Genomic DNA, 24,977 nt, shown 5'->3' with positions numbered 1-24,977 from the left:
TGTCACCTAACGGTTACAGCACAGGCCTTCCCCACCTTCCTTCCAAGCCTCAGATCGCCAACATGGTTAAATCACTGTAGTGATCCAATGGATCCCTGCTATTACTCTAAAAATGCAGGGAACGTTACTCTTGTTGTTTTTCTGGTCGTGTGACAGAACATAGATGGTATTGATAGAAAATAATTGGTCCAAAATTTATAATTCACAAAGGCAGCTAGGCCACTTAGTGACATAGTCTCACTTAACTAAAAAGCTCTCAATTTGTTTCTCTGTAGTTCAGAACCAGTTTTCAGTTTCCTTATTTCTCATTTTTGTCTTTGAACAGTTGAACTGCAGAGGGAGCCTTCGCTGGCGATTGAATCACCAAATGTAAGTCACCTTAATTATTTGGATTTTGTTGTTATCATTTGGGATTATTTTGGTTTGAGGTTTTGAAAGTGATTACATTTAGGGGAGGGGCTGGCCACGCATTTCTTTAGGAGATGAGGCCATTTGTAGTGTGCTCTCCATTGAAGTTCAACCTAGTCACATCTTTAATTTCATGTTCAACTTTATCCACTGATGTCAGGAAATTTAGTTGCTTTTCTCAGAAAAAAAGGAGTTACTCTGAATTCGACAGCCCTGTGTTCTAGTGGCTCTTTAGGCCAATATCATGAGACAGAACCAAGGAAACAGAAGAAGGTCCAGATCCCTCAGGCTCGGGAGCTCCCCTGGTAATCTTAATGAAATTCTTTGAAGAATTGGGAGCTTTCTATTTTTTATTACTATAATAGGACTGCAAATTGGACTGTGGTGTTTTAAATTATCCTGGTGCTATAGACCAAACCGACTTTAAGAACTTCACTGTATATCTTTAGAAAGTGTTTGTGAATGTATTAAACTGTAATTGCCATGAATACATATTTTTTTCCTAGCTGTGGTTCTCATAATCCCTTTTGTCCTTGAAGGAATTTTTTTTTTTTTTTTTTTTGGTCTGTCTTAATGCATAGAGAAGAGCACATTTTGTAAAATGCTTGTGAATCACAGATAGTCACATTCTTTCCGGTGTCACTAGGAGACTCAGAAGAGTCCTGCTTCCCACCAAACACCTGTGGTGTCAGGGGGCTTACCTCCCTCATACCCAATCTGCTGAGTGAAAGGGAGAGAAGAGCCCCACTTGGTTCTGTTCGGGTTTACTCTTCAAGAGCTCAAAAGATTCGAAATGTGGCGTATCTCCAGGCCTGCCCCGCCGTGTGCTGCATTCTGCCTTGTTTCCCTGAAGCCCCCAGCAGCTGCCTTTTTCCTACCTGAGCATGTCTGTCCTTTCCAAATAGGAAATTCTGTAGCTGGGGCTTAGAATGTTGTAGGAGGTTCTGGGGGCTTCTCAGGGGCACTAGTGTGATAAAGAACTCACCTGCCAGTGCAGGAGACATGAGAAACTCAGGTTCAGTCCCTGGATGGGGAAGATCCCTGGAGGAGAGAATGGCAACCCATTCTAGTGTCCTTGCCTGGAGAATCCCATGGACAGAGGAGCCTGGTGGGTACAGTCTATGGGGTGGCAAAGAGTCGGACACGACCGAAGTGACTGAGCATGCATGAGGGATATTCGGAGGCTTTCCCTCAAAAAATAAAGTAAAATTGACAAGGTTTGCCTGAGGGAAACCTTATAACAGATTGACAAAATCCCTTAACATTTTTTAAAAGGAAAATCATGAAGGATCATTGGATGGGAAGAGAATTTCCAAAGTTCTTTCTCTCTTTATTTCTTATTCTTACCATAACTGCTTTAACAACAAGAAGAATAAACCCAGTAGGACGCTAATTTGTTAAACTGAAACTTCTTCAAAAAGAAAGTGTCCTCTACTCTTGAACTGGGTGAAATTTAAAAGAAAATGTTCACCAGTCTCTTTAAGTGTTCTTATAAATGGCCAGATTATTTTCTAGATATTCAAGATTTTTGTGAGAATATCCATAAACAGGCTTTTCTATTGTGTGTTTAGGTCGAAAATGCAGGCTCAGAAACAACTGAAATTCATGGGAAATTTTATAGCAAAGAAGGTAAGTTAATGAATTTCATAGTATAATTGTAATATTAATTGTAATTGTCATTTGTCGACTGCCTTTTATGTGGCAGGCCCTGTGCTAATTATAATTACTTGGAAAATTTTTAATCATGTAACTCATATAATCCAGTAAAGTGTGTGTTCACAACAGCATCACATCTGTAGTTGAGGTAACAGACATAGAGAGTGGGCCAGTGGCTCGTTCAAGGTCATGAACCTTATAAATGGTCCTTGGCCTTAAATAACAACTAGAGTTTGCCAGGAACCTCACAATGGGTTTGTCCAGTGTGAGTACAAAATGTATAGTCCCCTGTGGTTTGTCTCATAGGGGAGGTTCTGTGCTGCGTAGTTGACTGTGTTGCCTTTCGACTAGCAGCCTCAGTGTGATAGCAGACCAGGGCCATCACGTTTATGTGCTCGTTGCCCGGGAGTCAGGCATTACTCCACGCAACCTGTAGAGACTGCCAGCTCCAGAGGGACAATTCTGTTCTCAGAACAAAATACAGAGTTGTATTTATGCCTACTGATTTTGTTCATTACCTGTTCCAAGAATGGGGAAAGAGGTCTTAATCCCCTGTACAGTTATTTTTTATTTGTATTGCTTCTTCTGTTAGTGAACATTTAGTGTGCAAGTGTGACTTGTCCATGAGTTCCAGAGAGAGCTGCATGCATGGTGTGCTGTGTTCCTTGGACACTTGCTCATGCTCTGCTGCTCAGGAGCTGGGGGGAAGTGGCCTTGAGGTCTGCCGTGTAAATGCCAGTGAGCCTGTCCCGGCCTTGAACCCGCTCACTCATTCTAGAAATGGAAGTCGTGGAACTTAACCGGACGTAGTTGTGTAAGGATCACAACACAATCGCTTGTCAAGTCCCTTCTTCTTTTCCTTTCCCATTCCACACATGTGCCTAAAGTAAGTTTTGAGGTGAATACTTACGGGGGTTTGTTTTTTCTTTCTTCTTTTGTATTTCTTACTCAGAGATATCCAATGGTGGAAAAGACAACACAGAAGCCATAAGATGTCATAGTGTCGAAGCAAATCCTAAAGAGGTGGGTTTTCGTAGGAAACTCAAGCACTTCATGTTTTATGAACAGTGCTTTCTCCTGTGCTAAGCGCTTTAAGCTCTCTGTATAGATGAGAAACTAAATGTATTAATAGGTATTAAGAGTTCTCTATGTCTGTGTTACTTGTTTATGCTTTTGTAAGATTAGGTAATTTAGCAGGTTGCAGGATTATTTGGATATGTCCATATTGTTTTCTAACCCAAGTAAGACGGAGGGTGTTGTGAGAGGGCATCAGAGGGCAGACACACTGAAACCATAATCACAGAAAACTAGTCAGTCTGATCACACGGACCACAGCCTTGTCTAACTCAGTGAAACTAAGCCATGCTGTGTGGGGCCACCCAAGACGGATATGTCATGGGGGAGAGGTCTGACAGAGTGTGGTCCACTGGAGAAGAGAATGGCAAACCACTTCAGTATTCTTGCCTTGAGAACCCCATGAACGGTATGAAAAGGCAAAATGATAGGATACTGAAAGGGGAACTCCCTAGTTTGGTAGGTGCCAAATATGCCACCAGAGATCAGTGCAGAAATAACTCCAGAAAGAATGAAGGGATGGAGCGAAAGCAAAAACAATACCCAGCTGTGGATGTGACTGGTGATAGAAGCAAGATCCGATGCTGTAAAGAGCAATATTGCATAGGAACCTGGAATGTCAGGTCCATGAATCAAGGCAAATTGGAAGTGGTCCAACAGGAGATGGCAAGAGTGAATGTCGACATTCTAGGAATCAGCGAACTAAAATGGACTGGAATGGGTGAATTTAACTCAGATGACCATTATATCTACTACTGTGGGCAGGAATCCCTCAAGAAATGGAGTAGCCATCATGGTCAACAGAAGAGTCTGAAATGCAGTACTTGGATGCAAGTTCAAAAACGACAGAATGATCTCTGTTGGTTTCCAGGCAAACCATTCAATATCACAGTAATCCAAGCCTGTGCCCCAACCAGTAACACTGAAGAAGCTGAAGTTGATGGTTCTATGAAGATCTACAAGACCTTTTAGAACTAACACCCAAAAAAGATGTTTTTTTCATTATAGGGAACTGGAATGCAAAAATGGGAAGTCAAGAAACACCTGGAGTAACAGGCATATCTGGCCTTGGAGTACAGAATGAAGCAGGGCAAAGGCTAATAGTTTTGCCTAGAGAACGCACTGGTCATAGCAAACACCCTCTTCTAACAACACAAGACTCTACACATGGACATCACCAGATGGTCAACGCTGAAATCATATCGATTATATTCTTTGCAGCCAAAGATGGAGATGCTCTATACAGTCAATTCATGTCAATGTATGGCAAAACCAATACAGTATTGTAAAGTAAAAAAATAAAATTAAAAGTTAAAAAAAAAAAATGACTGGGAGCTGACTATGGCTCAGATCATGAACTCCTTATTGCCAAATTCAGACTTAAATTGAAGAAAGTAGGGAAAACCACTAGACCATTCAGGTATGACCTAACTCAAATTCCTTATGATGATACAGTGGAAGTGAGAAATAGATTTAAGGGCCTAGATCTGATAGATAGAGTGCCTGATGAACTAGTTCGAAGGTTCGTGACATTGTACAGGAGACAGGGATCAAGACCATCCCCAAGGAAAAGAAATGCAAAAAAGCAAAATGGCTGTCTGGGGAGGCCTTGCAAATAGCTGTGAAAAGAAGAGAGGCAAAAAGCAAAGGAGAAAAGGAAAGATATAAGCATCTGAATGCAGAGTTCCAAAGAATAGCAAGAAGAGTTAATAAAGCTTTCCTCAGCGATCAGTGCAAAGAAATAGAGGAAAACAACAGAATGGGAAAGACTAGAGATCTCTTCAAGAAAATTAGAGATACCAAGGGAACATTTCTTCCAAAGATGGGCTCGATAACAAGACAGAAATGGTCTGGACCTAACAGAAGCAGAAGGTATTAAGAAGAGGTGGCAGGAATACACAGAAGAACTGTATTAAAAAGATCTTCAAGACCCAGATAATCACAATGGTGTGATCACTCATCTAGAGCCAGACATTCTGGAATGTGAAGTCAAGTGGGCCTTAGGAAGCATCACTAAGAACAAAGCTAGTGGAGGTGATGGGATTCCAGTTGAGCTGTTTCAAATCCTGAAGGACGATGCTGTGAAAGTGATGCACTCAATATGCCAGCACATTTGGAAAACTCAGCAGAGGCCACAGGACTGGAAAAGGTCAGTTTTCATCCCAATCCCAAAGAAAGGCAATACCAAAGAATTCTCAGACTACCGCACAATTGCACTCATCTCACACGCTAGTAAAGTAATGCTCAAAATTCTCCAAGCCAGGCTTCAGCAATACATGAACCGTGAACTTCTAGATGTTCAAGCTGGTTTTAGAAAAAGCAGAGGAACCAGAGATCAAATTGCCAACATCCACTGGATCATGGAAAAAGCAAGAGAGTTCCAGCAAAACATCTGTTTCTGCTTTATTGACTATGCCAAAGCCTTTGACTGTGTGGATCACAATAAACTGTGGAAAATTCTGAAAGAGATGGGAATACCAGGCCACCTGACCTGCCTCTTGAGAAACCTATATGCAGGTCAGGAAGCAACAGTTAGAACTGGACATGGAACAACAGACTGGTTCCAGATAGGAAAAGGAGTACGTCAAGGCTATATATTGTCACCCTGCTTATTTAACTTATATGCAGAGTGCATCATGAGAAACACTGGGCTGGAAGAAACACAAGCTGGAATCAAGATTGCCGGGAGACATATCAGTAACCTCAGATATGCAGATGACACCACCCTTATGGCAGAAAGTGAAGAGGAGCTAAAAAGCCTCTTGATGAAAGTGAAAGAGGAGAATGAAAAAGTTGGCTTAAAGCTCAACATTCAGAAAACGAAGATCATGGCATCTGGTCCCATCACTTTATGGGAAATAGATGGGGAAACAGTGGAAACAATGTCAGACTTTATTTTGGGGGGCTCCAAAATCACTGCAGATAGTGATTGTAGCCATGAAATTAAAAGACGCTTACTCCTTGGCAGAAAAGTTAGGACCAACCTAGATAGCATATTAAAAAGCAGAGACATTACTTTGCCAACAAAGGTCCTTCTAGTGAAGGCTATGGTTTTTCCAGTGATCATGTATGGATGTGAGAGTTGGACTGTGAAGAAAGCTGAGCGCCGAAGAATTGACGCTTTTGAACTGTGGTGTTGGAGGAGACTCTTGAGAGTCCCTTGGACTGCAAGGAGATCCAACCAGTCCATCCTAAAGGAGATCAGTCCTGGGTGTTCATTGGAAGGAATGATGCTAAAGCTGAAACTCCAGTACTTTGGCCACCTCATGTGAAGAGTTGACTCATTGGAAAAGACTCTGATGCTGGGATGGATTTGGGGCAGGAGGTGAAGGGGACGACCGAGGATGAGATGGCTGGATGGCGTCACCGACTCTATGGACGTGAGTTTGAGTAAACTCCGGGAGTTGATGATGGACAGGGAGGCCTGGCGTGCTGTGATTCATGGGATCACAAAGAGTCCGACATGACTGAGCGACTGAACTGAACTGAACTGATACTGTTTTCTTATATACTTCCTTTCATCAGCCTTTTAATGAGCTACCAAGAGAGCAGAAAAATGCTGCCAATTAATTTATGACGTGCCATCAATGCAAAACATAGATTGACTTCAAAGGTGGTAAAATGAGGATATTTTTAACATATTTTAGAATTGTTGATATACATTATGTAGTGAAAAATAGATTTGGATATTTTTTATGGGTTTATATTCAAATCTTTAAAAAGACTCAACCTTACGAATGACTCTAGTCTGAATCTAGATGACAGGAGTATCATTCTAGATTTTTCAAAAAATTTGTCTCAAGGACTAGGAAATAATACAGTGTGCTCCCGTTTAAGCAGAATTGGATCCAGGTTCTACTGCCTTTAATATAGTCACTCTTAATTCCAGGTTGAAGAGGAAGAAAGGCACATACCTAAAAGAAAAAGAAAGAAGCAGTACTTCTCTTCAGAAGATGAACTGGGTATCTAGAATACACATGTTCCTGTTTTAAATGTCTCTGAAAATCTTATTAATTCCACATCCAAATAGTGGGCCAGTAGCATAGAAAATTATTGAGAGTAGTAATCGTTTACAAATCTTGAGTGTCGTGTGTTTCCAGACCAGCCTGACTCCTCCAGGGTCTTTTCTGGACTTGATCTAGAAAGATTGTTCCCGGTGAAGACCCAGCCCTTGGAAATCACAGAAACCCAGGCTCCCTCTGTCACCTGGGCTCCAGGTGCCACTGAGTTCCTTATTTTATGTCATAACTGGAGGCCGCACAGAACTAGTGAAGCACTCTAGTAACAGGCATGTAATAATAACCCTTCTGTGCTTCATGCTGTTGATTTTCTCTCGGTCTGTAACAATGCCAGCCCATAGAACTTGTTCAGAGGTGGAAACGTTCCATATTTGTTTTGTCTACTGGCAGCTACGAGGCACACGACTATTGAGCACTTGAATGTAGTCACTGTAAATGAAAGGCTGAGTTTTTAGTTGTATTTGAATTTAATGAATTTCAGGAGCCATTGTGGCTCCCATTTTGGACACTGCAGAGACTTTTATAGTTTAATACCTGACACAAAATGCAAACTCAGTAAATAACATATTAAATAATATGTGAGAAAAAAATGGATAGTTACAAACTTTACTTTTTTGGTTTGGAACATGTTTAGTAATTATGGAGTTCATACCAAAGCTAGATACTGTCTCTAGTACTTTATACACATTCCCAATAACTATGTGAGTCAGATATTGCCATTTTATAAATAAAGAAATTAAGATTTTGAGAAATTGTGACTTTTTCTCTATCAAGTAAATCTGATTCCCAAGATCATGATCTTCATCACTAAGCCATACCACTTAGACAGTAAGTTGTTCAGGAAGTTAAAAAGTGTGTCTAGAAACTCTATGCCCTAAGCCCTCTCCACAGAACCTCCTGTTTTGTTGGAGTCGTTTATTTTTTGGCTTTGCTAAGGCCCAGGCAATGGCACTGCACTCCAGTACTCTTGCCTAGAAAATCCCATGGATGGAGGAGCCTGGTGGGCTGCAGTCCATGGGGTCGCTAAGAGTCGGACACGACGGAGTGACTTCACTTTCACTTTTCACTTTCATGCACTGGAGAAGGAAATGGCAACCCACTCCAGTGTTCTTGCCTGGAGAATCCCAGGGACAGGGGAGCCTGGTGGGCTGCTGTCTATGGGGTCGCACAGAGTCAGACACGGCTGAAGCGACTGAGCAGCAGCAGCAGCAGGCCAGTGCTCAGTGCTCATGTCACATGACATTATAAATACATTCAGGATTACTTTGGCTTCACTGTATCATAAGCCTAAGAAAGAATCTTAAACTGTCTTGAAATAGAACTGTGCATTTCATTTTTCATTTAGCTTTTATTCCTTTGTGATTCTGTTTAAACTGATTTACAGACGATACCCCAGATGTCCTGGATTCCAAAATAGAAACAGCACAGAGGCAGTGTTCTGGAACTGAGCCACAGGATACGAAGGTATTTTTTCCACATATTAAATTTAAGTTTTAGGAGTAGCCTGTTTACATCACTGTGTATATGTATTTTGTGTATTTATTGTAAAAGGTGTATAGTTTTTAGACTCAAAGAAAAATGTTATGCTTTATAATCATAAACTGCAAGATTGTATTACTATCACAGTTTAGATATAATCATTGCTTAGGTTTTTGTTCAGTGGTATTATTGACTTCTTTAGACTTTCAGGTCCTTTGTTCCCAAGTATAATAAGCTTTATTACAGATATACTTGTATCAGAACAGTGAAATACAGTGATACATGTGATATAAAATTTTTAATACACAGGCTTCTCTTTACCTTACCTCCACAGGCTTCTCTTTACCTTACCTCCAGCCCCTAATACATAGATTGTCCCAGGATGAGGCCTCACTCGTTGCCCTTTTTTCCTGTGGTCTTACTTTCATCTTGTACCTTGGGGAAGTAACTCACAAATATTTATTTCTGTTCTCATCCTGTCTTTTGTTCTAGGCCAGGTTTCTCCTCTTCATAGATATTCTTACATTCCTGAGACTCAATACTTACTGACTATTCCAGTCTGCCTCTATCTTCTCTTTCTCCCTCTTTTCCTAATCTATTTTTTTCCAGCTTGTTCCAAAAATATTAAGTTAGCTTCCAAAAATATATTCAGCTGACTGCCAGCCCACTGAAGCCAGTTTATAGTCTCCTTTTTTCCCCCAGTAACTGATATACTAAGCAAAAAGTAGTAAAAGAAGTTTAACAACCGAAGAGGTGAAGGTCATACATTGTCATGAATTTCCACTGGTCATGGCCAAGGAAAGAAAGAGGTTTTCAAAAGCCCACTCCTTCCCCTGACCTATTGAAAACAAAAATCTCAAGCCAATACTCCATAATTTGGAGCGAAGCAGATTAAAGGGTAGCTTTTAAGTTTTTCTTTAACTTCATATAGGGCTTCCCTGGTGGCTCAGATGGTAAAGGACCCGCCTGCAGTGCGGGAGACCTGAGTTCAATCCCTGGGTTGGGAAGATCCCTTGGAGAAGGGAATGGCAACCCACTTCAGTATTCTTGCCTGGAGAATTCCATGGACGGAGGAGCCTGGTGGGCTACAGTCCATGGGGTCGCAAAGAGTCCGACACGACTGAGCGACTTTCACTTCACTTTTAACTTCATGTAAGGTTTTTAATGTTAAGTTTAAATATATTCTGACTAAATTATTTGTATTTAAAAATTCCATGTATAAAACAGTCCTCTGATTTTAAATTTAGTTTGTATAATTTTGTGTATACATTATATTAATACTGTAGTATAAACAACTGGTTATTTCATGCTCAAAATTTTTTTGCAACTAAGGGCAGATAATATAACCATTGATAGACCGTTTATCTAAATCATCCCAGTTGGACACCAGAAGTTCTTTTTGGCTCCTTCTCCTTTATCCCTTCCTTTTGGTCCCTCCCCTCTACCAGCAAAGAGAAAAATATCTCTTGGAAATTCCTTTAAGTTCTTTCTTTGGAGTTTCTCTTGAAAAGTCCAGGGTCAGCAAAAAGAGCAGTTTCTATTTTGCAGGGGTAAAAATAATGGCCTTGTTGCTTTATAACCTTATCTTGTGTTTTTCTGCCTTCAGAATTTGAATCTTTTTGTATAGTCTGCCAAGCAGCAAAATAGTTACTTTTTTAAAAAAAATGTCCAAAAAACAGGCTAGGAAATTATTTTTGAAGTAATTATATTGAAATGGGTATGAGAAGGGAGCTTCTTGTCTTGTTCAACTTCTCCATAGGAAGAGAACTCTGGAGATTTGGAAGAGTTATCTAAAGCAAGTTCTAAGACAGACAGCACTGCTTCAAGGGCCATGGAAGAAAAAGGTGAGTAAGACATCTCTGCAGTTAAACTGTTTTGAGAGAGACTAATCCTTCAAAGCAGTCAGCACCTCTCTCACCAGGCTTTGCCAGCTGAAACTGCAGTTTGCTGATCTTTCTTCCCTCCATATAGCACAGTGTGTCATGCTGAGTGTAACAGGCTGGAGATTGCTTTTAATCGAGGTCCTGTTCTACACTAAGTGTGCTGCTTACTGGTTAACCAGACGCTGGCTAGTGCACTTTAGTGTGTCTCCCTGAGAACGGAGTCTGTGTGCATGCGGATGACTTGGGTCACTTTGGTGGGCGTCCTGGCACTGAGGCTGAGGGTGGCCCTGGCAGTGAACGAACTCTGCTCTTTCTGCAGATGAATCCAGCAGCAGTGAAGCTGCCGGTGAAAAGGCAGAGCAGAATGACGATGACACCATAAAATCTCAGGTAGAGATGTTTTTCATATTTATTCAGGTTTTTTCAAGTACTAAAAACAGAATGCATCAGTGTGCTCTTACCCGGAGTTGTTCCTAAATGCTTTTGAAGTAGCTCTTTTTTTAGTGCAGCGGACAGCATTTCACGCAGAGCACTTTATCAGTGTCATTTTGATGTATTTTGTCCTCTGTGTCTTCATTTTCTCCCAACATTTGTATGAGACCTCCTTCTGTCAGCCCCGTTCAGCCCAGATCTGTACCTCAGTGTCCATGTCCCTTCCTGACCAGGAAGCTTAGCACAGCCAAGCCAGGCTCCAGCTCAGCACAGAGAATGGGGCTCCCAAGCCCCGGGGTCCCATGGGACGAAACGGGAGCAGCGGCAGGCTGTGCGGAGCGCCGGCCGCAAGGGCCAGCTGGGACCCAGCCTGACGGGGCGAGGTCAGGGACTCCTGAGAGGCTGCAGGAGAGGCAGACCTCCAGTTCTGCTACTCCAGGCCCCTTGGGATTTGCAGACAACCCAGTTGGACACAGAGTCGCAGTGACCTGAGGTGATGGCCCGTAAATCAAGGGAGACAAGCTGTGCCCCAGCCAGATCCTCTAGGTAGCCATCGCCAAATTTGCCTGTCTGGATACAGCTTTTTAATAGTTATGTTTGTCTTCACAGGCCTCCTTTATTTTTTGTAAGGGATGGCATTTGATCACAAGTGACCAGGAATAAATCCACACGAAGTGGACGTGCATATTTATTACAGAAGTAAAAGCTGACCCTGAGCACTCCCATTACCTCATTACCTCATAGTCCTCGGGGCTCCATGAATTCAAAGTGATTGCACTGAGAAAAATGAACCACTGAGCCCCAGGTCACGTGTTTTCTTAAGAGACAAAGCTGGGATTTGAACCCTCTTGGGAGGGAACTCTACATTCCATTTTGAGAAAGCAGCCTATTTGTGTAATAGATGATAGAACTTTTTTATTCCCTTTCCTCCTTAGGAAGATCAACCAGTAATTATTAAAAGGAAAAGAGGAAGACCTCGTAAACACCCTGTAGAAACATCATTAAAAACAAGTAGGTATTTGGTGTGCTTTCATTTCACACACAAGATATTTTCCAATTGATTTTCTAAGTGGGATTTTTATTTCCTGTTTTTCAGAAGATGACTGCAAAACAGATGCTGGCCTTGTCACTGTAAGTAATTGCGAAAGATGAAAACTCTTCAACTGGCTGTTCTAGACCTGAAAGAGTACACTGCAGTATTAGCATTTTCAAATAGCTTTTTTTTTTTAAGTATTTGAAAAGCTTTAAAGAAACTTTTTAAAATAAAACCTCAAATAACCATTCAGATAATATTTTAATTACTAATAACATCATATAAACATAATTATATTCATTGTAATTTAGTTTGACTCTATCCTCACCTGTCAGATCGGCTGTATAAAAATTATCTAGGGACTTATCTTCTTGTCATCCTTGATTAAAACATAGAAAACAGCTTCTTTATGGAACCTCCAGAGTGTCTGTCTTACTACTTTCAATGGAGTTCCTTTTTTATTAGAATGGACACTAGTTTCAGTGCAGGAAAGTTTGATCTTTTTTACCATTCTTTGTCTTTGACCCTGAAGTGTGTACCCAACAAAATCATTGCACCAAGACGTCATTGCATGAGTTTCAGTAATAGCATTATTAAGAGAACAGACATGTCTTCACTGATGACTTGCTCCCAGATGCTGTGACACGGGGCCAGTCACATGACCCTCTCCAGATTCCCATTTCCCTGGATACGAAGAAATCATTATCTCACTAGAATTCGTACAAGACAGCTAAACCAAAGAGCCATATATAAAAGTGTGAGTGCCTTTACTAGCACACAGAAGATGGTTTGCCAGTTTAGGGGATGTTAACTGCAGGCCTCTGTCACCTCCAGTGCTCACAGCAGCAGTAGCATGACTGGGGAGGAGGCGTGTGGCAGCCCTAATCCTTGTGGAAAGACCCGTGAGTTCAGATTCGTAGCCATCCATATTTGCTGGGTCTATTTAATCCACTTCAGGAAGGAGGTTACAGATATTCTGCCTACATAATAAACAGAGGTCCTGAACCTTCTTCACATTGTTGATTGATTTCCTGTGTGATGATCACAAACCAGTGACTTCTCTTTTTTTTCCTTGTTTAAACTTAGGTAGAACAATCTCCACCTGGCAGCAAGCTGAAAGTCATGCAAACGGGTGTGTACCTGAAAGCATCGCTCTGTGTGTAACCTAAGGGAGGGGGCGGCCCCGGGGGAACCGCAGGCTGCGGAGGGTTTAGGGTGTCCTTGTTTCGCAATGAAGTGAGTGGCTTCCTTGGTAAAGGCAGCTGCCCTTGTAGCCGTGAGAGAGTCTAGTAGCTGGTTTTTCCTGTGATCTGAGTCACTCTTGTCTTTGTCAGTCCAGGAAGCCTCAAAGAGGAGGGGGGCAGCAGGGCCACATCCAGACCCTACTTTCTTGGACTTGTTTAAGGGAAAAACTGATGAACCTGGGGACTGAGAGCTCTTATCAGGAAGATAAAATTTCAGCCCAAGAGCCTGTTGTTTTCAGCAGAAGCAGCTGGTACTGCTTACAGAGCTAGGATGCAAGAGATAAAATTGTTTGATGAGGTATTTTTTTCCTCAGTCCAAGGAGAAAAAAATATTCCCAAAATGTTGATAATGATTAGTTCTGTGCTGTCCTTAGTCACTCAGTCGTGTCTGTTTGTGACCCCATGAACTGTAGCCTGCCAGGCTCCTCTGTCCATAGGGATTCTCCAGGCAAGAATACTGGAGTGGGTTGCCAGGCCTTCCTCCGGGGATCTTCCCAACCCAGGGATTGAACCCAGGTCTCCCACATTGCAGGCAGATTCTTTATCTTCTGAGCCACCTTGGTGAAATAATAGGAAGATTTCATATTTTCACTAGTGCCTGCATTTCCAGAATTTTTACATTGTGTATATTTTAATTTCATGGTTTAAATTTTTCTTTTTACATACAAGCAAAAAGAGCCATTGGTGGGCTTTAAGTGTTGATTAGGAAAAAAAAAAGAATATGACAGCTATTTTGGATCAAATAAATAGCATGGTGATATCATGAAATATATATTCTGATCAGCAAGATAACAGCAAATGTGTAATTTGAGAATTTTTCCACATTTAATCCTATGTGTGGGATCTTATGATCATACTTTACTTTTTCTTATCTCTTTGAAAGTTAAGGTTTTCTTTTTAACAAAAAAAAAGAATGTTTTGTTTTTAACCATCTTTTTATCCATAATTGTATGTTTAAATCCACATAAGGAGAAATCTCCATAACTTAAATGCCCTTTAAAGATTCTGTTTTAAGCTGCATAATTATGTTTTCATGCTGTTGTTCAGCAGTAGTTTTCTGAATCTGGGTAATGATGACCAGTTTAAGACTAGATTCTTTGTGGGCCTTTTTCTTGGTTTTTAACTCTGGCATCGTTCGTATAGTGAACTTTCAGAAAGGGCAGCTGTACAGTCTTCATTACTGATAAGTTCACCTCTGAGTTGTTGAGTTGTCTAATCATGTTCATAATTTTGGCTTCTAATAGTGCATTGAAGTAAATTTCACTTTTCTTACCAGATACATTCTCAGAAAATGGTAACATCTACAGGAAACAAATACATAAAAAATAGGTATACACAACCTAAAATAGACTTATCCGGTATACTTTTCTAGATCCCATCATGGAAGTATATGGAGTCCTAAGAATCCAGTTCCCACCCCATGTACAAAGTACTTAACCAGGTTGCTCAAGCCTCATTTTCCTCCCTGTCAAATGGTGCTTGTACTGTTTGTTGCTGTTCAGTCCCTAAGTCATGTCTGACTCTGCAACCCCATGTGCTACAGCACTCCAAGCTTCCCTGTCCTTCACTATCTCCCAGAGTTGGTTCAAGTTCATGTCCATTGAGTTAGTGATACCATCCAACCGTCTCATCCTCTGGTCCCCTTCTCCTGCCCTCAATCTTTCCCAGCATCAGGGTTTTTTCAAATGAGTCAGTTCTTCCCGTCAGGTGGCCAAAGTATTGGAGTTTCAGCCTCAGCATCAGTCCTTCTAATGAATATTCAGGGTCGCTTTCTTTTAGGATTAACTGGTTGAATCTCCTTGTAGTCCAAGGGACTCTCAAGAGTCTTCTCCAACACCACAATTCAAAAGCATCAATTCTTCGGCACTCAGCCTTCTTAATGGTCCAACTTACATCTGTACATGACTCTGGAAAAACTATTTAGAGAGCTGTGTTAGGATTTGAGTGAAGTCTGTAATCCTGAACTGCAGTTCCTGCTGTATCGGGGGCTGCCTAGATACCCTCCTCCTCCTCCCTTTCAAAAGATTCAGATATTTGAGCTGAAAGAGAGAGACCATGAAGGCGTTCTAACCCAACTCCTTCTCACTGATAAAAAAACCAAGGCTCTAGGAATGTAAGTGATTGGCTCAGATCACATAGCTTATTCATGCCAGGCATGCCAGGTCTGAGATGCAAACTTTGGTGTCCTGACTTTCATTCTGATGTGTTCTCTGCTCAGGTATTCCATCTCAATCTTTGTTTGGCTGATACAAGAAAGCAATGATGAATTGTGTAATGATACCTTAATTAGCACTAATTAGGTACATTCACAGACAACAAACTGTTGAAATTTAATTTGACACTAATAAAATATTAATATAGAAATCTTTCTTTTCTTAAAGATGAAGCCAATAAAGAAACACCTAACCTTCAAGAACGAAGTGGAAGCAACGTAAGTGTAAATTTTATGATCAAGGCATGTCCTTTAGAAATAAAACTTAGTAAATGCTCAAGTGACCACCCTTTCCACTTTAACTGTATTTCTTCCAGGATGATAGTGAAGAAAAATCTGTGGCAGGTGTGCGTCGGAGAGGAAGAAAGCCCAAGCGTTCGCTCACGCCGTCAGATGATGCTGGTATGTTACCGGCAAGGTCTTATCATGTCAGAGTCACCTTTTTAAGACTTTTTCTTTGGATGAGGAAAAATCCAGTGGGGTCCAGCTAGTATTAATGCTTCGTAAATATGTGTGAAATGGCTATAATCCTGTGTCAGAAATGGCACATTCCAGATGCTTTTCTGAGCACATGTGAATTTTTCGCAAATGCTGGCTGTGAACCGCCTAAGTAAACTATCCCAAATGTGTTTGAGATTAAGTTAAACAGTTGTGAATTGCAAGTGCTGAAACAAAAAGGAAGTGGAAAACCACTTCTTCTGCCTCCAAGTCCCTAATTTCCTTTGTTCTAAACTCTGCGACTCTGTCCTCTGGAAGTGTCTTTGGGAATTGTACAGTCCAGATGTTTCCCTTCTGTCTGAACAGAATCCTCAGAGCCAGAGCGCAAACGTCAGAAATCAGTTTCTGAAGCGGCTGAGGACAAGAAAGACCAGGAGTCTGAGGAGGAGGAGGAAGAAGACGAGGACGAGGAGCCTTCGGGAGCCACCACAAGGTCCAGCACCAGATCAGAGGCTCAGAGGTAATGGGGCCGCGGGGAGCTTCCAGAACCTTCCCGCTGCTCTCCATCAGACCACAGCGAGGGCTCCATTTCTTTGCCTCACTCGTGCCACAGAGTGAGCCCTCTCCTTGCGTAAAACACAAACCCCACCAGAGAGAGACCACGTGCTCCCAGCCCTCTGACATCTCAGTTCCCCCCCAGGGAAACCTGTTCTCCCTCTGAAACCATTTTCCAGGAGCCCTTTAGAATCGTTGCCAGGCTTCGATGCCTGTTTGGTGGAACCTATTCAGTTCCTTTATGAATACTTATCAAGTACAATTAGATCTCAGAGGCCATGCTGAGCACGGTCGGTGGAAACGGACGCGTACAGCACGATCTGTGTGTGCAGCGTGCTTAGCTGCTGCGAGGGAGAAGGCTGGGACCCGTCCCCGTCGTCGGTGCCCCTCCCGGCGCCGCGTCACAGGTCCATCACAGGAGACCACCCGAGCGCCCCGTTCTCCACCACACGGCTGGGGACGTCCTACGCTCCCCACGGGGCGTGCTTCCACGCCCTCACGTAGCCGGAAGCCTCTGGAGAAAAGAAGGCTGGGCTTAGTGAGTCTGGGGAGTGCCCGTGAGGTCCCTCCTTCTGAGCCGCAGTGTCCACTATAATGCACTTGCCGTGGTCCTGAGGAAGGAAAGCTGCCCAATTTTATCAGTTTTACTGTGCCACCCCCTCTCCCTGTGTCGTTATACCTGGTAGCATCGATCAGCGTACCTTTCCCACAGCACATTTTGAGAAATGTTTTATCACTTTATAGTTTTATAACTTCTGAAGCATGAATATTTCCCATTTTTAATGTGATTCACAAGCTGTTAATCTTAGTACCATCTTCTATAATTTCATTATCCACGATTAGAAAGTTGAGGAATATTGATTTCAAGAGTATCATTAATTAACATCTGTCACTGTAGTATAGTAGTTCTGATGTGTTTATTTATTTATTTGCCTGCCTTTTTAAAAATTTATTTATTTTAATTGGAGGCTAATTACTTTATTGTAGTGGTTTTTGCCATACATTGACACTGATGTGTTTATGTAAAGACTTAAAATCAGCCTATTTCTAATTTCTCTAAACTTGGACATCATTAGCTATCTGTGCCTGGTCAGATTTTTAGAGGCAAAAGATGTTAGGAGCTCACAGGGCTAAAAGTAAGGTTTTCTAGGCGGGGCAGCTCAGATAACTAGAAATCACAAAACCAAGATACTTGCTGACTGAGAAGTGCACCTCACTGTGCACCGAGAGGGTGGGGGCGCCTCTAGATACAGACCCCCAGCGCCGCCACGCCCTCTGTGCGTCACGGGAGATCACCCAGTGGAGCAGGGCCCGACGCAGGACGCGCCGCGGGCCGCCGAGGCACCCTCGAGTGAGCGTCGGCAGCAGCTGAGACGTGTGCCTTTCCAAATCCATTCTTCCAAAGTAAATTGTGTTACGGTTCTGGGATCCCCCGGCTCATCGATGCTTCCCGGCTCACTGCGGCAGCCTGTGGTCTCTACATGGGCCCTTCTCACCTTAGACACCTTGGCGCTGGAGCTTCGGCTCTAGGCTGTGGTGCCTGTGTCATCTCCCAGGTGCTCAGGGTCGCCTGGGGTCTCTATGGGCCCATCAGGGTCTCGATAACAGTGCCCCAGCTGCTCTGGAAGAGTCCTTCTGCTTCTGCGTGTTACCTAGGGTGGGAAAGATTTTCTTCCGTGTGTAGTGGGCACTGGCCTCCCCATAGCTTCTGCTCTCAGAGCCTCCTGTACCACTTTGGCTTAAACACCGGAGGGCAGCTTCCAGGTCTTCTCTCGCACTGGGCCCCTCATCATCCTGTTTGTTCTCATCAGTTTATCTATTGATTATTCTCTTTACGAAGCAAATGTTGACTCCAGGTGTGCGCTGACGGATCCAGAAGAGGACTTTCCGCCTTGTTTCCTAGAGACCAAGCTCAGCCTGCATCCAGCTTGCTGGGCTCCCTCCGCCTGGGCTGCGCACCAGCTCAGCGTGTCCCTTGTCCCCGTGAGGCACACCTTCTCTCACCTGCTGCTTGTGCGGGCCCCGCTGCTTAGACTCGGTCCCCGGGCCTTCACACTGTGCTTTCATCCCTCTTGGCCCGCCTTCTACTCTGGTGAGCATTGTGGGATCTTACTTCATCAGCCAGTATGTTTTCTGTTTATCACAGGTTCATCTTTCTCTCAATCATGGTCAAGTATCCCACACAGTGAAAGCAAAGCCGGAGTCAGGGAAGCAGTTAGTCTTGGGTGACATGAAGTTCTGCTCATCAGCCAAGACCCAGAAAACCAGGCATTTTCCTGCTTTTCGTCCCCATCTCTAACCTGCCCACAAGGAGCCTCGCCCTTTCTAGTCTCAGGGACTGGGGTGTTCAGTGCTGCCATCGCCCAGGGTTTCTGTCATCTGTTTCAGAAAGCAGCATGGAGAGCTATCTACATGCACAGCATCCAAACTTGGGAGCCCAGGAATAGTTTCTACTAGATATCACCAAAAATTAGCAAAAGAAAAATTATCTGCCAGTGAAGAAGTTAGTAAATTTCCCCCCCATTAGGAAGGAAAAGTCTCTGCTGACACTTGAAGTCACCCCCTGAAGCTTTTTGTGGTGCACCGATACTTTTTCCCTAAGTTTCTTTAAGAGTCTTGGCTTGCCGCGCAGCTGTCTTTGGGGGTCCTCAGCTTCCCAAGTGGAAACCTACTCTAGACAGAGCAGGAGAGACTCCCAGAGGGAGTCTCAGTGGCCTCGCCAGGCCTCCCTGCCTCACAGCACTCCTGCACCAGCTTTATCCTGTGCTCCTTGCCATCAGCTCCTGCCCCTCAGGACCAAAGGCACGCCTTGTTTCTCCTCAAGTGGGCACAGTGCTGGGTGCTAGGTTAAAGCAGTGCAGCGTGGTCGAGCAGGTTACAGCCCAGAGCCAGCTCTCTTTTGCATAGAACACTGGAGAGGCGATGGGGTAGCAGGAGGGCACCCGCCTGAGGCACAGCTGCGGGCCAGTGGGCACCTTCATGCCACCCGAGTCACCTTCCCACATCCTGCAGGTTGTGCCAGTTCTTCCCTAAGGAGCACGCTCGCCACCAGCCCCCCCGTCAGCAGGTCCTCCGTCCTGCACACACACCCCCTGCCTGCTTCCGCCCGGCCGCATCCCCGTCCTCTGCCCTTCCAGCCCAGCCTGTGCGGTGGGCAGTGGCATGTGACGTTGCTGTGGGGGTGTTCGTTTTGTCTTCCTCCCTGGTCAATGAGCTTCTTCCTTGAGGTCAGGGACTTGACTTACCTTCTGTACATGATAGCATCAAAAAATAAGACTTCCAGTATACAAAGGCTGTTTAGGTATCTTGAATCATATTAGGTCTTCACAGCATATGCATGTGTGTGCACGCATGCGTACTATTATTCCCCCATGACAGAAAGGGAAGCAAACTGGAATGCCAGGCACCTTTCATGTGGATTCTCTCCCATTATTCCTCAGTAAGTAAAACATAGTATTTATCTTTATTGTGTATTTGAGAAGAATCTCACAAAGGTCTGGTTCGTTATTTCTTAAACTCAAATGTACAGGCCAGTCACAGAGGCTCTTGCTGAGATACAGGCTCCACTTCTGTAGTGTTGGGGCAAGACCTGAGAGTCTGCATTGCTGATCAGCTCCCAGGTGCTGCCAGGGCCGCTGGGCACAGGCCACCCTCTGGGCGGGAAGAGAGGGCCTGCCTGGCCGAGCTCACGCCCATGGGCAGAAGCCGCTGTGCCAAGCTTCTGTTCTCCACTGCATGGCGTCAGCACTGTGCTGGCAACACACCCACTCCTGGATAAACAGCTGGTCACTCTGGCTGGTGGCTTTCCGTGGACACAGCTTGAAATGGGATATTGACAAGCAACTGCTTGTTAGCCGTTCTCAACACATGCTTAGATAATATTACGCTAAAACTGCATCGTATACAACAATACCTGACTCAGCTTTATCTGAGTCAGTCTGAGCGTATTTACCTCTGCTGTCAAAGGAACAGCGAGTAGACAGGTCTTCACATCAGTGAAGTCCCATTTCTCCATCTTCTGTCATTTTAGTTATCCAAGCATCTTCATTCTTTGGTATAACATTTATTGCTCGTATACACAGATTGGGCTTTTACTAGGCCTTGGAGAAAGGAAAATGAATAACCTCTGTAGCTGCCCTAGAGAAACATCCTGTCTTAACTGGGGGGATGTGTGTGTAGCTGGTTTTCAAACTCCCTTGACAGCAGGCGGCTCACAGGAAGAATGTCTATTGCAATACTGCCTCTGTCACTGAAACAAAATTTTCATGTCCAAACTGAATAGACATGGGAAGGAAGGAAGGAACGTCGCTCAGTCGTGTCCGACTCTTTGCAACCCCGTGGACTGTAGCGTACCAGGCTTCTCTGTTCATGGGATTTTCCAGGCAATAGTACTGGAGTGGATTGCCATTTCCTTCTCCAGCGGATCTTCCCGACCCAAGGATCGAACCCAGGTCTCCCGCATTGTAGACAGATGCTTTACCGTCTGAGCCACCAGGAAATAGACATGGCAACAATGGTATTTTCTATTGTGTTCTGTTAATACTTTGTTTTAAAATAAAGGCTGTAACCTGCAATTAGGAAAACCCCAGTGGACAAACGAACAACCAGAAGTGCAGTGGTGGAGACAGAAAGTGCTGTCTGCAGGTTTTCCGAAGGGCAGGTTGCTCTGTGATGAGAAACTGTTCCCAGAAGGAGCTGTTTTTGAACTGAAGCTCCAGAATGAAGTTTGCCAGATAGAAGATGTGGGGTATTTTTAAAAATTGCGTGCACGCTCAATTGCTTCAGTCGTGTCCAACTCTTTGTGACTTTATGGACTGTAGGCCGCCAAGGCTCCTCTGTCCGTGGGGACTCTCCAGGCAGGAATACTGGAGTGGGTTGCCATGCCCTTCTTCAGGGCATCTTCCCTACCCAGGGATCAAACCTGTGTCTACTGTGTCTTCTGCACTGCAGGCGGATTCTTTACCGTTGAGTCACGGGGAAGCCAAAAAAAATTACCTGCCCAAGTAGACAATGTGAAAGAACACTGCGTGTTAGGAAACGAGGCTGCTTTGTCAGGGCTGCAGTCCAAGAGGGTATCCCGGGCAGGTGGTAAGGGACTCTGTTGGGCTCCGGATGGTTGTGCACTGAAGGCATCAGCCTGAGGATGGAGATAAACAAGATGATGACGTGGATGTGATTAACTTGACATTTCCAACAAGTCATTCTGCAGGCAGGACGGAGAGCAGGGCTAGGCTGGGCTGCTGGCCGGGAGACTGGATGGGGAGCTCTTCTTGAGTTCCCACGCCCTCTCTAAGACTGCCAGCTCTCCTCTGGGAGCATCCTCTGAGCACAGGTGTGCGTGTGCTCAGATCATGCCATCCGCTGTGTTCATGATCGTTTCAACACAGGACTGGTTGTTGATGTCTCTACTGTAGAGATACCAGCACTAGGTGCTCGAGAAGAAAGTGGACTTGACCAAGGTCAACACCCACCCAGAACCTCAGCTGGGGCTTCCTGACTCCTTCTCATGGCCTGTTAGGAGTGAGGCTGTCGGTAGACAGCCAGTCAGCACAGGCTCTTCCAGAGTCCCCTTTTCCCATGTAGCCCTTATCCAGCTTTCCTCTTCTTGGCTCTCAAGTTCAAAAACCTTCCAGTGTTTGAAGAATTCCCAGATTATTTGAAGCAGGTCCTTTTTGTCGAGTCTTAATCACAGCCTTGACCTCTGTTTCCTGCAGATCGAAGGCACAGCTCTCCCCTTCTGCCAAGCGCAAGAGAGAAGCCAGCCCCCCCGGGGCACGCACCAGAGGCCAGCAGAGGGTGGAGGAGACCCCGGTGAAGAAGGCAAAGCGGTAACGGGACCGCGGCCACCCTACCCGGTCCGCAGGGGCCACGGGGCCGAGAAGAGGGACGCACCTCGGGGCCGTGGGCCGCAGTGTTTAACCGGGGGAAGGCCGTGCATGTGCGCCAAGAACCTTGGTGCAAGCTTTTTCTTGTTACGTTCTAAACAGCTTTATAAACTATTGTTCATAGAGGTATTATGTACATTAATTTCAGATAAAGGAAAATAAGTTTACTTTGTATCTGAACACAAAACAAAGTAGTTGTATATTTTAACATTCGAAATTGGGATTTCCCGATGTGACACATCACTCATGTAAACCCTTCCAGCCCATCAGACACCAGGCTGCCCACTGGTAATCTGTGTACAATATATAAACATGTAAAAATAGGTTGTATTTTACTCTATGTATGATGCTAATCAATGAACACTTTATTTATTTTACAGAGAAAACTTATCTGTGAACTTTATATCTGTTTATTTTATTTTATTATTATTGTTTTTTTAATAAAAGGGGGGTTTTAAATGCTATGCAGTCATCAGTAGAGATGTTCTAGGGCTCTGCCTCCCCCGTAAATACCTGAATCTCATCTGGCAGGAAATACAGACGCTTCTCGCATGTATCCGAGTAAAGTAGGTTAGCTCAAGAAAGGGTCTCCGTTGCTTTTCCTTTCACAGTTGTGACTGTGTTTTTTAAGAATGTAACTCGTTTGTAGGTGATGCTCACATCTGTGACTTTACTACCAGCCCCTCTGGCGTCAGGGGTTCTGGGTCCGTCACCTGCAGCAGAAACCCCGTCGGTACCCATGTCCCTGTGCTACCCTGCATCCTTCCCACAGTGTCTTTTTCAGCAAAGAGAAATGCATTGAAGATTAGGTCACCCCTGTCTGTTGAGCTTCAGGATTATATGTTGTTTTATACACAATTATTTCAAGATAGAACCTGGCTTTATTGCCAGATTCTTTTTTAAACATGTTTTAACTCCCATATGAGCAAACTGTCCAACTTAAGTTTTTCATAAAATTAAACTTTTCTTAAGATCAAATTTGTCTCTAGCAATGATGTGATGAGTTGCCAAATAATTGAGATTATTTTAAAATGTTTTGTTCATATTCTTGTTTTATAATTAAAATTTACATTCAGTGTGTGTGAATTTTTTTTTTTTGACTCTTAATGTAAGGTGGATATTTCTGTCATTTTACATTGTTTCTTACTGAGATTTTATATATAAATTATAAAATGTTTCCCAAAACTTGAGTGTCAAGATTTTTTTCCCCCCTATTTTAAAATGTCTCCCTCTGAAAGCTGTTTCATCTCTTTAAATAATTGGTCTTATTTATTCCATTTTCACATTCAGACTTGAGTTGGCTATGGCCTCTCTCAGTAGAATTAATGTTATATCTGGAAGGGGCTTCAGAGACAAGGAACATGATATGTTTGAATTTAACCAAAGCTCAAAATTCTAAAGTGATCTGTCTTAGAGTTAGTTAAGGATAAGAAGCCAGACCGTGTTGCAAGACTCCATACTCCTAGGTGAACCATCTTTGCACTCGATGGTTCTAGGTTGGTTCACCAGAATTGCTTATCCAAGGTGTTCTCCACGTGTTACTCAGTTTAGGACCGCCCACCCCAGCCTTACCAGATGGCGTAGCTGGGCTGTAAGGGGGTGCAGCTCTTTTAACAAAGCTGAAAGCAAACATCAGCGCTGCATAAGGACTTGCCTGCTGGAGACCTCAGCTGGGCCACCGCAGCTCCAGCAGTTCTGAAACCCGTGTTTCACCCCGAGAGGCTCTAGAAATGCATGCAGGCGGTCCTTGGCATCATGATGTTTGGCAACACCGGTCCACGTTTGTAGGAAGGAGGAGGTTTGAAGTGCCGCGCGTCCTGCAAGACACAGGACAGCCCCTGACCCCACAGCCCGAGGTTCCAGGGGCTGCCCCCCGAGCGCCCCCTGAGAACCCTGGCACACCGCTTCAAACTCACGTTTCCCTGGTCTCAGCTTAGTGACAACCCCCATGCCTCCCTGCTTCTCCATAAAGAACCTGAACAGTGGCCCATCTGAGGAGCTGACATGAGGCTGGGCCCATCCGGCGAGGCGTCCCGAAGGAGCAGCATGTCCCAGAGTGAAAGTGACATGGCCAATTCCCCTGCAGCAGAAGCTGGCCCTTGCCACCCTGCTTCAGGCCTCCTTCCCTGGGGTGATCCTGCTAGACCACCATCACATGGACCCCTTCAAGACTAGACCCTACCAGCCCCAGAGTGCCAAAGCCACCCATTAGAAACGGCGATCTTGTGATCTCACAGCGGCAGCCAAGCTGGGACAGCCCTCCTGTCTTCTAACCCCAGGTCTGGGTTCTTTTCTGCCAAGCCCCACGGGAGGGAAGACAGGTCTTCCTACCTCCACAGCAGCTCACTGACAGATGGCCAGACCATGAGACAGTGGAGGTTTCCCAGACAACACGCTGATAAAACCTACCTGATCTGAGGTGGAGTGGGAGCTGATTCCAGCCCAATAATGTGTGTGTGTGTTTTACTTTTTTTTTCTTTTCATGTACCACACACCATGTGGGTTTTGAGTTCCCCAAACAGGGATTGAACCAACCCATGCCCCCTGCATTGAAAGCACAAAATCAACCACTGGATCACCAGGGAGGTCCCCTCAATGGTTTGATTCTCATTTGCTTTTTGTTTTTTTTTTTTGCACTGTTCATTCCACGTGCAAGAGC

The 24,977-nt window shown here is 44.1% G+C and overlaps 1 protein-coding gene across 1 annotated transcript in view; it reads left to right on the top strand.

Moving 5' to 3' along the window:
• BOD1L1 (biorientation of chromosomes in cell division 1 like 1) overlaps nt 1-23,393 on the top strand; it is a 54,402-nt gene extending 31,009 nt beyond the window's left edge. Inside the window, exons 13-26 of the mRNA XM_040237539.1 lie at nt 326-369; nt 1,980-2,037; nt 3,017-3,087; nt 7,028-7,100; nt 8,542-8,621; nt 10,396-10,480; nt 10,839-10,909; nt 11,887-11,962; nt 12,048-12,082; nt 13,071-13,116; nt 15,610-15,659; nt 15,758-15,842; nt 16,245-16,398; nt 22,148-23,393. Coding sequence (XP_040093473.1) covers nt 326-369; nt 1,980-2,037; nt 3,017-3,087; nt 7,028-7,100; nt 8,542-8,621; nt 10,396-10,480; nt 10,839-10,909; nt 11,887-11,962; nt 12,048-12,082; nt 13,071-13,116; nt 15,610-15,659; nt 15,758-15,842; nt 16,245-16,398; nt 22,148-22,265 — 1,046 coding nt within the window. The 3' untranslated portion in view covers nt 22,266-23,393. The remainder of the gene's footprint in view (nt 1-325; nt 370-1,979; nt 2,038-3,016; nt 3,088-7,027; nt 7,101-8,541; nt 8,622-10,395; nt 10,481-10,838; nt 10,910-11,886; nt 11,963-12,047; nt 12,083-13,070; nt 13,117-15,609; nt 15,660-15,757; nt 15,843-16,244; nt 16,399-22,147) is intronic.
• Nucleotides 23,394-24,977: the final 1,584 nt, after the last annotated feature.

This window comes from Oryx dammah, unplaced genomic scaffold (genome assembly GCF_014754425.2).
Source record: "Oryx dammah isolate SB20612 unplaced genomic scaffold, SCBI_Odam_1.1 HiC_scaffold_3, whole genome shotgun sequence".
Lineage (NCBI taxonomy): Eukaryota > Metazoa > Chordata > Mammalia > Artiodactyla > Bovidae > Oryx > Oryx dammah.
Note: the sequence above shows the minus strand (reverse complement) of the source record. Positions and strands in the feature narration are given on the sequence as shown.